Raw genomic sequence first — 15,000 nt, forward strand, 5'->3', positions numbered from 1 at the left:
TTGTTAAGATCAACAAACATGCCTCTTTTACGGCATAGGACAGTGTCCGGCTAATGAAAGTGGCCCTAGGACCCAACAAGCTGAAGCCAGAGCAGCTCCATTCCAGCCAGGCATAGAGGAGTTTTCCTGGGAAAAACAAGGACTCTCCCCTCCTACCCTGCAAATCAATTATTCATGATGTCGCTGCTTCTTTGTGTGTGAACTTTCTGCCTCCCCCTTTCTCCCTCCTCTCAGACAGATAGATCACATCACAGGTCAGGCTCTTCCCCCCTCTCTCCCCTTCTCCCTCCTCTCAGACAGATAGATCACCTCACAGGTCAGGCTCTTCCCCCCTCTCTCCCCTTCTCCCTCCTCTCAGACAGATAGATCACCTCACAGGTCAGGCTCTTCCCCCCTCTCTCCCCTTCTCCCTCCTCTCAGACAGAAAGATCACCTCACAGGTCAGGCTCTTCCCCCCTCTCTCCTCTTCTCCCTCCTCTCAGACAGAAAGATCACCTCACAGGTCAGGCTCTTCCCCCCTCTCTCCCCTTCTCCCTCCTCTCAGACAGAAAGATCACATCACAGGTCAGGCTCTCCCCCTCGATCGGCTAAGACGCTCGAATGACGGAAGACGGTCACGTGTGTTTGTGGTCCTCGCTAAGCAAGCAGGGGATGATGTCCATTACAAGAAGAAGCTATTTTTTGTTTTTGTTTCTTGTTGACAGTTTTAATTGAAAACAATCACAGAAAGTATTAGATGTTGAGATAAAAAAAAATTTTTTAAAAAATGGCTGCATTGGGACCTTTTTAAGAATCCTCAAATCCAATAAATATAATGGGATACGAATTAATAACATCTAACATATTATATAATAACATCATCAATAACACTTGATTTATATGATATTTTGATCTATTGTATATTCTGTCATACATTTATCATATTTAAACATAGCGTACTGTGTTTAAATGAACATGTAGTTAGTCGGTAGCTTAATGAGTAGTCGGCTAGACTGAGTGACTGAGTGAGTGACTGAGTGAGTGACTGAGTGAGTGAGCGCTACTGGGTTTGAACGGAGGGAAATAAGTGATTTACTGTTGAGGAGGTGGGAATCAGGCTTATTAAAAAAAGACTGGGAATTGTCCTGAAGACAATCAGCTGTGTCTGCTTTCTTCACATCCTCTGAGAATCACGCAGAGGCACAGGGTGGAGGGAGAGAGGCAAGAGGGAGGAGGAGGAGGAGGAGGAGGAGGAGGCAAGAGAATGGAAAGAACTTGAGTTAAAGGAATTTGAAACCTGTGTGAGGAAGGAAAAGAATAGGGACGGAACAACTTGGTGGAGAAGCAGTTCTGTGATTAACAGACGGCTACGAACACTGGTTTGAAAATACACTTCCAGCTTACTCCCCCCTCCAAGAAAAACTTTTTTAACAACTTGATTGTTGATTGAAAAGGTTGGAGCTACTTTTGCTGGGGGTTTTTTCCGTCAAACAATGGACTATCCGCAGTTTCTGCGCTGAGAGAAAAGTGTCTGTCCGTGAGATTGTATTTTTTTTAAACTTCGGACCGGAGATAAAACGGCAGTAGGCAGTAGTAACTATTCCAGGACGGTATCGTGGTAAGGTTTTGAAAAATTTGTTTTTCTGTAACATAAAATGAGAATCAGGGAAAGAGAGGAGTGATAGCGAGTGGAAGAAATACCTGTGGATTTAAAATCACGAACAGTCAGGAAGAACATCGGCTAAACTGTTCAGTGTACAACAGAGATTTTTAACAGAACCGGTGAGAGTTTATTGGCATGCGGTGATGCGGACTGGAGTTACATCCAACAAGTTAAAAGTTGGAACCGTGAACTGTTGCAGAAGTGCGTCGCTCCAAGAGACAGCTATGGAGAGCGGGTCACAGGGGCTGGCCCTGGGGATACTGGTTTTCGTCGCATTTTGTAGTTCAGCATCTGCAAGCACTTTGACAGGTAAGTCTTATTAACAACTCATCTTCATTCCTAATCGTTATCATCTTTATCTCACCTCCAAAATCTTTATTAAGTCAAATGACATGTACCAACAAAATAACAATTAGTCCTACAGTAAATGACTGTGAAGTGCTGCTGACAATCCTGGGTAACATCTGGGTACTTTACAGTCTGATGAGCATGATGAAGGTGATGAGGATGATGATACGTCCTAGATACTTTGTTTGCTCTGCCCAAAAAGGTGTTTATGTGTGTTTATCACCACGCCTATCCCCATGTATCTAACAGTTATCTATATTAACAGCGGTATGTCCTGACTGTTGTTCAATAATCATTTCAATTATTTGATACTTGAAATAACATTGATATTTCAACAACATCCTGGGTAGTGCGATCATGTGTTTTTGAACATTCCCCAGTCTGTGATCTGATCTGAGAAAGAGCGAGAGAGAAAGATAGATAGAGATAGATAGAGAGAGAGAGAGAGAGAGCGAGAGAGAAAGATAGATAGAGAGAGCGAGAGAGAGAGCGAGAGAGAAAGATAGAGAGAGAGAGAGAGAGAGAGTACAGCAGGAGGGATATGACTGGTTAGATAGACTCTCATGTCATTTACTGTCTGACCCAGACTTCAAAGAGGAGAAAGTTACTTTAATGTTGATGCTTCAGTTGGTATTTGGATGGTGAAGAGACGGAGGGAGGAGGGTGGAGTGAGATGTGTGGGCGTGAGGGGCATGGGGGGGGAAGCGAGAGAGAGTGAGGGAGGGGGAAAAATGTAATGCTGATGCTTGTGAGTGAGTCAGGGTCAGGGTGATTCAGTAGAACACAATGATGGATGGGGTACGGGGACAAAAGTGGAGGAGAGAGAGGGAGGGAGGGAGGGAGGGAGAAGGGGAGTGGGAAAAATGTGTAGGGATGAATCTAGAAGCATGGTATGGGATGGAGGGATGGAGGAGTGGAGGGGTGGAGGGGTGGAGGGAGAGATCTAGTGGAGGGGTGGAGGGATGGAGGGGTGGAGGGAGTCTAGTGGAGGGATGGAGGGGTGGAGGGGTGGAGGGGTGGAGGGAGAGATCTAGTGGAGGGGTGGAGGGATGGAGGGGTGGAGGGGTGGAGGGAGAGATCAAGTGGAGGGATGGAGGGGTGGAGGGGTGGAGGGAGAGATCTAGTGGAGGGATGGAGGGGTGGAGGGATGGAGGGGTGGAGGGAGAGATCTAGTGGAGGGGTGGAGGGAGGGGTGGAGGGATGGAGGGAGAGATCTAGTGGAGGGGTGGAGGGATGGAGGGGTGGAGGGAGGGGTGGAGGGATGGAGGGAGAGATCTAGTGGAGGGGTGGAGGGATGGAGGGGTGGAGGGAGAGATCTAGTGGAGGGGTGGAGGGGAAATGCTGAGTTATGTGACATAAAGAGACAGAAAGATAAAGGGAGTGATGCAGGGTTGGTGTAATATCTGCACTACGTTCTTGTCCATTGGAGAGGAGGAGAGGAGGGGTAGAAGGAGGGAGAGGAGGGGTAGAAGGAGGGAGAGGAGGGGTAGAAGGAGGAGAGGAGGAGTAGAAGGAGGAGAGGAGGGGTAGAAGGAGGAGAGGAGGGGTAGAAGGAGGAGAGGAGGGGTAGAAGGAGGAGAGGAGGGGTAGAAGGAGGAGAGGAGGGGTAGAAGGAGGAGAGGAGAGGTAGAAGGAGATATAGAGAAAGAGAGCAGGGAGGGAAACTACGGGGCAAAAGAGAGAAGATGGACCAGTTTAACTGAAGTGTTGTTCCCTAGAGACACATAAATATGGCCACACTCACATAATCACACACGCGCACACACACACACACACACGCACACACACACACACACACACACACACACACACACACACACACACACACACACACACACACACACACACACACACACACACACACACACACACACACACACACACACACACTCACAGACACACAGTCTTGTCTGAGCTCAACCTTTACGTTCTCACAGATGTCTGAGAAGCTTATTATTATTAACTGAATATAGAAGAGAGACAGTAGAGAGGAAGAAGGGAGGAAGAGGAGAAGCAGAAGAGAGGAAGTGAAGTCATTCTTTTAAAACCGGTGACAGAAAGGTCACGACTCTAAAAGGAATCAGCTGAAAGATGAAGGCCAAGAGGATGAAGATGAAGGGAAGACGATGAAGGCCAACATATTATACACACGGAGGCAGTGAAGCGTTGAGGCAGACAGTTACCGGGCCCCATTCATTTATACTCTCTTAGCTGTTCTCTCTGTGTGTGTGTGTGTGTGTGTGTGTGTGTGTGTGTGTTGTGTGTGTGTGTGTGTGTGTGTGTGTGTGTATATGTGTGTGTGTGTGTGTGTGTGTGTTAGCGTGTGTGTGTGTGTGTGTGTGTGTGTGTGTGTGTGTGTGTGTGTGTGTGTGTGTGTGTGTGTGTGTGTGTGTGTGTGTGTGTGTTAGCGTGTGTGTGTCTCTGTATGTGTGATGTCTATAATGCAGGTGTACTCTAAGTGAATCTATTTATTTTCCGTTCCGTTTTGCTCTGTGGAAGTGAAACAAACTCTCATCCGTTGCGTTGAGCTCCGTTGAGACGGTGGAGAGGTTGAGAGTTGAGGCAGACAGGATGGATGTTTGAATATGTGGTGTGTGTACGAGCGACTTGGTTAGGCGGAACAGAGGACCTCTACGGGTCAAGGGTCAGGGGTTAAGAGGTCGGTAGTGAAACAGACGAGGAGAAGGCTGGTTGACAAGCTTGAGAAAATCTTTACTGGCGTGAGTTAGTGAACTGGAGTGTGTGTGTGTGTAGGAGTGGGTGTATCTGTTGCTAGGACAATAAATTAACATAGAGGAAGACAATATCAGGGCCCTATATAAATAAATAAATATAAATATATATATAAATATAAATATTAAATCTGGTATATATTTTCTTGCCTGATTTTTTTTCTTCTCCGTTTTGTTTTTCTTTTTTTCTCTTCACGTTTTTGCTCTCAAAATTACACTTTTTAAATAGAAAAACAACAAAAGTGGAGGTTCTAAGTCCACGACAACATCAAGAGGTGTGGTTTAGCCAGAGACCATTGATTGGTTAACGATGTTTCTGTGGCGCTCATATGAATGCAGAGTATTCAAAACAAAATGGCCACCGGATTAATCCAAATAATCATGATATCATTCTTGCAGATGAGACATAGAATACTTTGTCGTTAACGTTTAGTTGAGAATTGTTTTTTTGGGGGGGAAAGCTTTTTCCATCTACCAGAAGACAGTTGTCATAACATTACATCGGGTGGCAGGTAGTCTAGCGGTTAGAAAGAGGGACCCAGAGGGTCGCCAGTTCAGATCCCGAGTCCGGAGGGATGTAAAGCTGCTGAACTGGTAGGGAGGCAGAGCGGGTGGGTGAGCGTGAGCAATGCATCTGTGTGTGTGTGTGTGTGTGTGTGTGTGTGTGTGTGTGTGTGTGTGTGTGTGTGTGTGTGTGTGTGTGTGTGTGTGTGTGTGTGTGTGTGTGTGGTTGTGTGTATCTTGTACCTGTCCTGTTACAGTGTGGTGTGTGTGTGGTGTGTGTATCTTGTACCTGTCCTGTTACAGTGTGGTGTGTGTGTGTGTATCTCCCAGTGTTACCACTCCTCTCTAACAAGGAGCCGTTGTCCCAGACACACAGGTCAGTTCCTCAGTCAGGCCGGGTTAAGGAGTCAGGCCGGGTTAAGGAGTCAGGCCGGGTTAAGGAGACAGGCCGGGTTAAGGCCTTCCATTAGCATACTCACATGAAGTAGCTTATTGACTAAGGGGTTAAATATGTGTCCAAAAAAACACATATTTCCTGAGCTTTCTTACATTAAGCAGCAGCAGCAGCAGCGTAGCCTTGTGGTTAGAGGGTTGGACTAATAACCGAAAGGTTGCAAGTTCAGATCCCTGAGCTGACAAGGTACAAATCTGTCTTTCTGCCCCTGAACAAGGCAGTTAACCCACTGTTCCTAGGCCGTCATTGAAAATATGAATTTGGTCTTAACTGACTTGCCTAGTTAAATAAAGGTAAAATATTCTTCTAGATATAGGAGAAACACTTTAGTCCTTATGATTGATCTTTTAACTGTCTTTCTTGCCATTTATGAATGTTGTTCAATATGTTTCTATGAGCTATAGTAGTAAAGGCCAAATTCAGTATTTTATCAAATAATACAAAATATTTTTTTGATACCTAAAGGGATCGTAAAATTCAAATAGCAAAATGATCCACGGTATGAGTTTCTTAAAACAATTCCATATTTCTCCTGACCATGTGACCTGACCATGTGACCTGACCATATGACTTGACCATGTGACTTGACCATGTGACCTGGCCATGTGACTTGACCAGGAGAAACTCAGGGCCCAAGACATAAAGCGAATCATGTTTACACAAACACAGCATCTTATTGGATAAAATAATACATTTTTGCTGCAGACAATAGTACATGTGTATATTATGTATAAACAACAACTAGTATTCTATGAAGGTGGTCCTCTGTTGGTAGGCACTTGCAATGCCAAGGATTGTGGGTTGTATTCCTGCTGGGACAACTCATACTGCTAAATAGAATATATCATTATTATTAATATGACGCTAACCAGTCTTCTGTCTCTTCCTGTCAGAGCTGCGGTTCATCCATAGCCCCGGTAACGTGACGTCATCGCTTGGGAAGCCGGTGAAGGTGATGTGTACACTGCAGGGTTGGGGGGGCGAGGACCCCCCTGATGTGGTCTGGCAGCGGGATGGACAGCCCCTGGAGTACGCAGACACCAACCAAATACAGGTTCCTGTCGCTTCACGCAGCTGGATGGTCATCAGCACACTCCGGTAGGAAGGGACTGGTCTGTCTGTCTGCTCTGTCTGCTCTGGCTGTCTGTCTGTCTGTCTGTCTGTCTGTCTGTCTGTCTGTCTGTCTGTCTGTCTGTCTGTCTGTCTGTCTGTCTGTCTGTCTGTCTGTCTGTCTGTCTGTCTGTCTGTCTGTCTGTTTCTTCACCTATCTGTTAGTATCTGTCCATCTGTCTGAGACTGTATCTGGTCTATACCCCCCCCCCACACACACACACACACCTGCTCACTGTTCCTACACATAACACTCCGTCCCTTCCTTCAACCCACCTTGCTGCTTGTTTCATGTTTAGTCTGGTTTTGTTTTGTCTACTGTTTTGTTTTGGAAACCAGGTTGATTTAAACTGACTGTGTGTGTGTGTGTGTGTGTGTGTGTGTGTGTGTGTGTGTGTGTAGGATAGAGAAGGTGCAGCTACTTGACATGGGTTCCTACCGCTGTGCTGTGATGTCAGAGGGGCACCAAACTCTGTCTGTAGCAGGACACATTCATCTAGAAGGTGAGGATCTCTCTCTCTGTGACTCTCTCTGTCTGCCTCTCTCTCTCTCTCTGTAACTGTCTCTGTCTGTCTGTCTCTCTCGTCTGCCTCTCTCTCTCTCTCTCTCTCTCTCTCTCTCTCTCTCTCTCTCTCTCTCTCTCTCTCTCTCTCTCTCTCTCTCTCTCTGTGACTGTCTATGTCTCTCTCTCTCTCTCTGTCTGTCTATCTCTCTCTCTCTCTCTCTCTCTCTCTCTGTAACTGTCTCTGTCTGTCTGTCTGTCTGTCTCTCTCCGTCTGCCTCTCTCTCTCTCTCTCTCTCTCTGTGTCTCTCTCTCTGTCTCTCTCTCTCTCTCTCTCTGTCTGCTTCTCTCCCCCTCTTCATTCTAACTGGAATGGGGACCACTAAAACTAAAGCTCTAAAACTAAAGCTCTCTCTCCATCTCAGGTCTTCCTCATTTCTCGGTGGAGCCTCAGCACCAGTCGGTGGTAGCCAATGTGTCTCTGAGTCTGCACTGTGTGGCCCACGGCCCCCCGGAGCCCGTCAGAGTCATCTGGCTGCAGGACGGGGCCCCTCTAAACTCTCTGCAGGACCATGTTGCCCTGTCTCCTTCTACAGTCAATATAACAGGTAGACCCTGTCCCCCTCTACAGTCAGGGTGGTGGGTGGTGGGGGACTCAGTCAGGGAGGTGGGTGGTGGGGGACTCAGTCAGGGAGGTGGGTGGTGGGTGGTGGGGGACTCAGTCAGGGTGGTGGGTGGTGGGGGACTCAGTCAGGGTGGTGGGTGGTGGGGGACTCAGTCAGGGAGGTGGGTGGTGGGGGACTCAGTCAGGGAGGTGGGTGGTGGGTGGTGGGGGACTCAGTCAGGGAGGTGGGTGGTGGGGGACTCAGTCAGGGTGGTGGGTGGTGGGGGGACTCAGTCAGGGAGGTGGGAGGTTGGTGGTGGGGGACTCAGTCAGGGAGGTGGGAGGTGGGGGACTCAGTCAGGGAGGTGGGTGGTGGGGGACTCAGTCAGGGAGGTGGGTGGTGGGGGACTCAGTCAGGGTGGTGGGGGACTCAGTCTGGGTGGTGGGGGACTCAGTCAGGGAGGTGGGTGGTGGGGGACTCAGTCAGGGTGGTGGGGGACTCAGTCAGGGTGGTGGGTGGTGGGGGACTCAGTCAGGGAGGTGGGGAGGTGGGTGGTGGGGGAGTCAGTCAGGGTGGTGGGTGGTGGGGGACTCAGTCAGGGTGGTGGGGTGGTGGGGGAGTCAGTCAGGGAGGTGGGGAGGTGGGTGGTGGGGGAGTCAGTCAGGGTGGTGGGTGGTGGGGGACTCAGTCAGGGTGGTGGGTGGTGGGTGGTGTAGTGCTCATCACTTCCCTGTTAATGTTATAGTTAGTTTGTTGACAGGACACTCACAGCTAAGGAATGGGCTGACACAAACACAACTATTCAGTCAGTCAATAGGCCTGTAAAGAGAGATGGCTTTACGTCTGTATCCAACCGACACGGCCATTTGCAGTTAGTCTGTCAGTCAGTCAGCCAGCCACAGTATACAGCCAGTCAGCCAGCCAGCCAGCCAGCCAGCCACAGTATACAGCCAGTCAGCCAGCCAGCCAGCCAGCCAGCCACAGTATACAGCCAGCCAGCCAGCCAGCCACAGTATACAGCCAGGCAGCCAGCCAGCCAGTCAGCCAGCCACAGTATACAGCCAGGCAGCCAGCCAGCCAGCCAGCCACAGTATACAGCCAGCCAGCCAGCCACAGTATACAGCCAGTCAGCCAGCCACAGTATACAGCCAGGCAGCCAGCCAGCCACAGTATACAGCCAGCCAGCCAGCCACAGTATACAGCCAGCCAGCCAGCCAGTCAGCCAGCCACAGTATACAGCCAGGCAGCCAGCCAGCCAGTCAGCCAGCCACAGTATACAGCCAGGCAGCCAGCCAGCCAGGCAGCCAGCCAGCCAGCCAGCCACAGTATACAGCCAGCCAGTCAGCCAGCCACACTATACAGCCAGGCAGCCAGCCAGCCAGTCAGCCAGCCACAGTATACAGCCAGGCAGCCAGCCAGCCAGTCAGTCAGCCACAGTATACAGCCAGCCAGCCAGCCAGTCAGCCAGCCACAGTATACAGCCAGCCAGCCAGCCAGCCAGCCACAGTATACAGCCAGGCAGCCAGCCAGCCAGTCAGCCAGCCACAGTATACAGCCAGGCAGCCAGCCAGCCAGTCAGTCAGCCACAGTATACAGCCAGCCAGCCAGTCAGCCAGCCACAGTATACAGCCAGGCAGCCAGCCAGTCAGTCAGTCAGCCACAGCACACAGCCAGCCAGTCTGCCAGCCAGTCAGCCATCCAGTCAGTCAGTCAATCAGTCAGTCAGTCAGTCAATCAGTCAGCGACAGCACACAGCCAGCCAGCCAATCAGCCAGCCACATCACACAGTCAATCAGCCAGTTAGCCAGCAGGTCAGCCAGTCAGTCAGTCAGTCAGCCAGCCAGCCAGCAGGTCAGCCAGCCAGTCAGTCAGTCAGTCAGCCAGTTAGCCAGCAGGTCAGCCATCCAGTCAGTCAGTCAGCCAGCCAGCCATAGCACACAGCCAGACATTCCCTTGGTTCTGCTTCTTCAAATACAACCTCAGACCCACAAGAACCCCACCCAGTCCCAAACCCAACCAACTCCCCCACAGAAATGTCCCCTTCTCTCCCCTTCACTTCAGCCTGCTGGGATCTATTTGTGGATCTCCGGCCTTGTACCTCCACTCACTATCAGAGCTTAACCCATACAGCTATATATTTAGGAAATAAGGTCGGAGTTTTTCCTGACCAGGCCAACTCAGTTTTTATGACATAAACAAACAAGCAAGTAAACATTGCACACCGATTATGTTTTTACAAGATTTATTTTATTTGATCTTTTATCAACAATCCAAAACATCACCTTCACTTCCAGCATCACCCCTGCCCAGACCCACTAGCCCTCACCTCCAGCACCAGCGCCAGCATCACCCCTGCCCAGACCCACAAGCCCTCACCTCCAGTGCCAGCATCACCCCTGCCCAGACCCACTAGCCCTCACCTTCAGCACCAGCGCCAGCATCACCCCTGCCCAGACCCACTAGCCCTCACCTCCACCTAAATCTCCAGCATCACCCCTGCCCAGACCCACTAGCCCTCACCTCCAGCACCAGCATCACCCCTGCCCAGACCCACTAGCCCTCACCTCCAGTGCCAGCATCACCCCTGCCCAGACCCACTAGCCCTCACCTTCAGCACCAGCGCCAGCATCACCCCTGCCCAGACCCACTAGCCCTCACCTCCACCTAAATCTCCAGCATCACCCCTGCCCAGACCCACTAGCCCTCACCTCCAGCACCAGCATCACCCCTGCCCAGACCCACTAGCCCTCACCTCCACCTAAATCTCCAGCATCACCCCTGCCCAGACCCACTAGCCTTCACCTCCAGCACCAGCATCACCCCTGCCCAGACCCACTAGCCTTCACCTCCAGCACCAGCATCACCCCTGCCCAGACCCACTAGCCCTCACCTCCAGCACCAGCATCACCCCTGCCCAGACCCACTAGCCTTCACCTCCAGCACCAGCATCACCCCTGCCCAGACCCACTAGCCCTCACCTCCAGCACCAGCATCACCCCTGCCCAGACCCACTAGCCTTCACCTCCAGCACCAGCATCACCCCTGCCCAGACCCACTAGCCCTCACCTCCAGCACCAGCGACAGCATCCCCCTGCCCAGACCCACTAGCCCTCACCTCCAGCCCTCACTAGCCTCACATCACTTTACGCCACATGGCCTCAAACTAGAAGCACAAGCATTTCGCTACACTCGCATTAACATCTGCTAACCATGTGTATGTGACCAATAAAATTAGATTTTGATTTGATTTGAACTGCACCATTTTGTTTCTCTCCGTAGCCCACTCACTTTACATTTTTCGATAGTAAAGAATTTGACCTTTCCGTTGAGGATTGGTTGATTTCCATTTTTTTTTCACTGCACCCTAATACGCCAACGGCTTCAAATATGCAGAGAGACAAATTAAAAGTAAGTTAACATTGTAATACTTCTGACAGCAGTTTTTCTAACTCTGTCCATAACGTTTGAACATCATAACATTCCCAGAAGGCCTGAATTATTAAGTCATTACTAGTTTTACACTTTTAGACGTGACTCTGCCGTTGTGCTGTAGAATTTGTAATATTTTGTTTTGTTGTATAATCATTTCTATAGGTTAGTTTATACTGGATTAAACGTATGTTTTCATTAATTGTAATATTTTTAGTTAATTTCCATCATTCCCTCCAGCTTGTTGTAGTAAGGGTCGTCTAAAGGAGACCAAAATGCGGTGTGTGAAGTGCTCGTATTTACTTTTAATGAAAAACACTTTGCAAAATTACAAAACGACCAACAACAGTCCCGTCAGGTACAAACAACGAAATGGAAAACAACCACCCACAAAACCCCATGAAAAACAGGCTGCCTAAGTATGGTTTCCAATCAGAGACAACGAAAAACACCTGCCTCTGATTGGAAACCATACATTTTACATTTTTACATTTTTTTTTTTTTTTTAACATACCCGGCCACAACATAGAAAATACAACATAGAACGACAATCTAGACAACCCACATAGAAAACAGAAAACCCAAAACACATAGACAAAACACCCCCCTGTCACGCCCTGACCAATCTACTAGGGAAAAATGACCGCATACTAAGGTCAGGACGTGACACTTGTACCAATAGCAATTCTATTAAAGTCTTGGTTTCAATAGTTTATATTATTGTTTCTAACACATTGCCAGTTGGATATATGCTCTCAGCAAGGTTTTGTATAGCTAACCTATAATACAGTATGAGTATAATTTTCTCACTCAAATAGGATTCCCTCAAGGTTGCTCTAACGTTCAAAATAATCAACATATTGTGATATAACATATATATATATATATATTTTTTTAAGTTGCATGTATTTGAAAATATCTACTTTGGTCAATCTAAAACAGCTTATTAAAGTTGTCATGGAAATACATGTATTTCCTATTAACGAATAAATGACGGGTTCTCAAGCTCACGTCGATATTCTGACATCAAAATAAGACTGTTGTAATAGCGGTGCCGAAGTCAAAAAGTCGACAGTTCACTGATATACTTTGAACGTGACTCATACTGAACTTTATGAGTCAGGTCTCCAGTCGCAGATAATGCTCCTGTCAGGGGATGTAGTTGAGATGTGCTGACCAAAGGGAATCGGATATATTGGGGAAGGAAAGAGAGAAAGAGAAGGGGGGGGGGTGTGTTTTGCAACCGCGTGATGATGTGTTCATTCACCCACACAGTCAGTGGTCAGCCCTCCATCCCTCCCTCTTTCTCCTTCCTCCCTCACGTTCCTTCGCTCCCTCCCTCTCTCATAGCTCTCGCAACCCCCTGTCCTCTTTCCGGCCTTACACGGACCACAACAATGAAGGCATGGTCCTCTCCCCGGACAACACAACACACTATGTGGCGTAGTTATCATGGTAACAACGTAGGAACATAGGAACAACTTAAAAACAACTTAGGAACGTGCTAGCGCCCGTCGCGTGTGGCCCTATTTGACTGTTAGATCACACTGTAGGAAAGTGTTTTAGTTGTGGTAGAGTGGTTTAGTTGTAGTGTTTTAGTGGTGGTAGAGTGTTTTAGTTGTGGTAGAGTGTTTTAGTTGTGGTAGAGTGTTTTAGTTGTGGTAGTGTGTTTTAGTTGTGGTGTTTTAGTTGTGGTAGAGTGTTTTAGTTGTGGTAGTGTGCTTTAGTTGTGGTAGTGTGCTTTAGTTGTGGTGTTTTAGTTGTGGTAGAGTGTTTTAGTTGTGGTAGTGTGCTTTAGTTGTGGTGTTTTAGTTGTGGTAGAGTGTTTTAGTTGTGGTGTTTTAGTTGTGGTAGTGTGCTTTAGTTGTGGTGTTTTAGTTGTGGTAGAGTGTTTTAGTTGTGGTGTTTTAGTTGTGGTAGAGTGTTTTAGTTGTGGTAGAGTGTTTTAGTTGTGGTAGTGTGTTTTAGTTGTGGTAGTGTGTTTTAGTTGTAGTGTTTTAGTTGTGGTAGAGTGTTTTAGTTGTGGTAGTGTGTTTTAGTTGTGGTAGTGTGTTTTAGTTGTGGTAGAGTGTTTTAGTTGTGGTAGTGTGTTTTAGTTGTGGTAGTGTGCTTTAGTTGTGGTGTTTTAGTTGTGGTAGAGTGTTTTAGTTGTGGTAGAGTGTTTTAGTTGTGGTAGTGTGCTTTAGTTGTAGTGTTTTAGTTGTGGTAGAGTGTTTTAGTTGTGGTAGAGTGTTTTAGTTGTGGTAGAGTGTTTTAGTTGTGGTAGAGTGTTTTAGTTGTGGTAGAGTGTTTTAGTTGTGGAAGTGTGCTTTAGTTGTGGTGTTTTAGTTGTGGTAGAGTGTTTTAGTTGTGGTAGTGTGCTTTAGTTGTGGTGTTTTAGTTGTGGTAGAGTGTTTTAGTTGTGGTGTTTTAGTTGTGGTAGAGTGTTTTAGTTGTGGTGTTTTAGTTGTGGTAGAGTGTTTTAGTTGTGGTAGTGTGTTTTAGTTGTGGTAGTGTGTTTTAGTTGTAGTGTTTTAGTTGTGGTAGAGTGTTTTAGTTGTGGTAGTGTGTTTTAGTTGTGGTAGTGTGTTTTAGTTGTGGTAGAGTGTTTTAGTTGTGGTAGTGTGTTTTAGTTGTAGTGTTTTAGTTGTGGTAGAGTGTTTTAGTTGTGGTAGAGTGTTTTAGTTGTAGTGTTTTAGTTGTAGTGTTTTAGTTGTGGTAGAGTGTTTTAGTTGTGGTAGAGTGTTTTAGTTGTGGTGTTTTAGTTGTGGTAGAGTGTTTTAGTTGTGGTGTTTTAGTTGTGGTAGAGTGTTTTAGTTGTGGTAGTGTGTTTTAGTTGTAGTGTTTTAGTTGTGGTAGAGTGTTTTAGTTGTGGTAGTGTGTTTTAGTTGTGGTAGTGTGTTTTAGTTGTGATAGTGTGTTTTAGTTGTGGTAGAGTGTTTTAGTTGTGGTAGTGTGTTTTAGTTGTAGTGTTTTAGTTGTGGTAGAGTGTTTTAGTTGTGGTAGAGTGTTTTAGTTGTAGTGTTTTAGTTGTAGTGTTTTAGTTGTGGTAGAGTGTTTTAGTTGTGGTGTTTTAGTTGTGGTAGTGTGTTTTAGTTGTGGTAGAGTGTTTTAGTTGTGGTAGAGTGTTTTAGTTGTGGTAGAGTGTTTTAGTTGTGGAAGTGTGTTTTAGTTGAAGTGTTTTAGTTGTGGTAGAGTGTTTTAGTTGTGGTAGAGTGTTTTAGTTGTGATAGTGTGTTTTAGTTGTGGTAGAGTGTTTTAGTTGTGGTGTTTTAGTTGTGGTAGAGTGTTTTAGTTGTGGTAGTGTGTTTTAGTTGTGGTAGTGTGTTTTAGTTGTGGTAGTGTGTTTTAGTTGTGGTAGTGTGTTTTAGTTGTAGTGTTTTAGTTGTGGTAGAGTGTTTTAGTTGTGGTAGTGTGTTTTAGTTGTGGTAGAGTGTTTTAGTTGTGGTAGTGTGTTTTAGTTGTGGTAGAGTGTTTTAGTTGTGGTAGAGTGTTTTAGTTGTGGTAGTGTGTTTTAGTTGTGGTAGTGTGTTTTAGTTGTAGTGTTTTAGTTGTGGTAGTGTGTTTTAGTTGTGGTAGAGTGTTTTAGTTGTGGTAGTGTGTTTTAGTTGTGGTAGTGTGTTTTAGTTGTGGTAGTGTGTTTTAGTTGTGGTAGAGTGTTTTAGTTGTGGTAGTGTGTTTTAGTTGTGGTAGAG

At 47.1% G+C, this 15,000-nt stretch overlaps 1 protein-coding gene across 2 annotated transcripts in view; it reads left to right on the plus strand.

Annotated features, from left to right (window-relative positions):
• The first annotated feature begins 1,229 nt into the window (after positions 1-1,229).
• Positions 1,230-15,000, plus strand: part of LOC106591056 (tyrosine-protein kinase receptor UFO) — a 99,592-nt gene continuing 85,821 nt past the window's right edge. For both annotated transcript variants that reach the window (XR_006771251.1, XM_045724885.1), the window contains exons 1-4: positions 1,230-1,951; positions 6,574-6,778; positions 7,193-7,293; positions 7,718-7,900. Coding sequence is in view for 1 of the 2 variants with exons in the window: in XM_045724885.1 (XP_045580841.1) it covers positions 1,786-1,951; positions 6,574-6,778; positions 7,193-7,293; positions 7,718-7,900 (655 nt within the window). In the remaining variant the exon portion in view is untranslated. The remainder of the gene's footprint in view (positions 1,952-6,573; positions 6,779-7,192; positions 7,294-7,717; positions 7,901-15,000) is intronic.

This window comes from Salmo salar, chromosome ssa09 (genome assembly GCF_905237065.1).
Source record: "Salmo salar chromosome ssa09, Ssal_v3.1, whole genome shotgun sequence".
Taxonomy (NCBI): domain Eukaryota; kingdom Metazoa; phylum Chordata; class Actinopteri; order Salmoniformes; family Salmonidae; genus Salmo; species Salmo salar.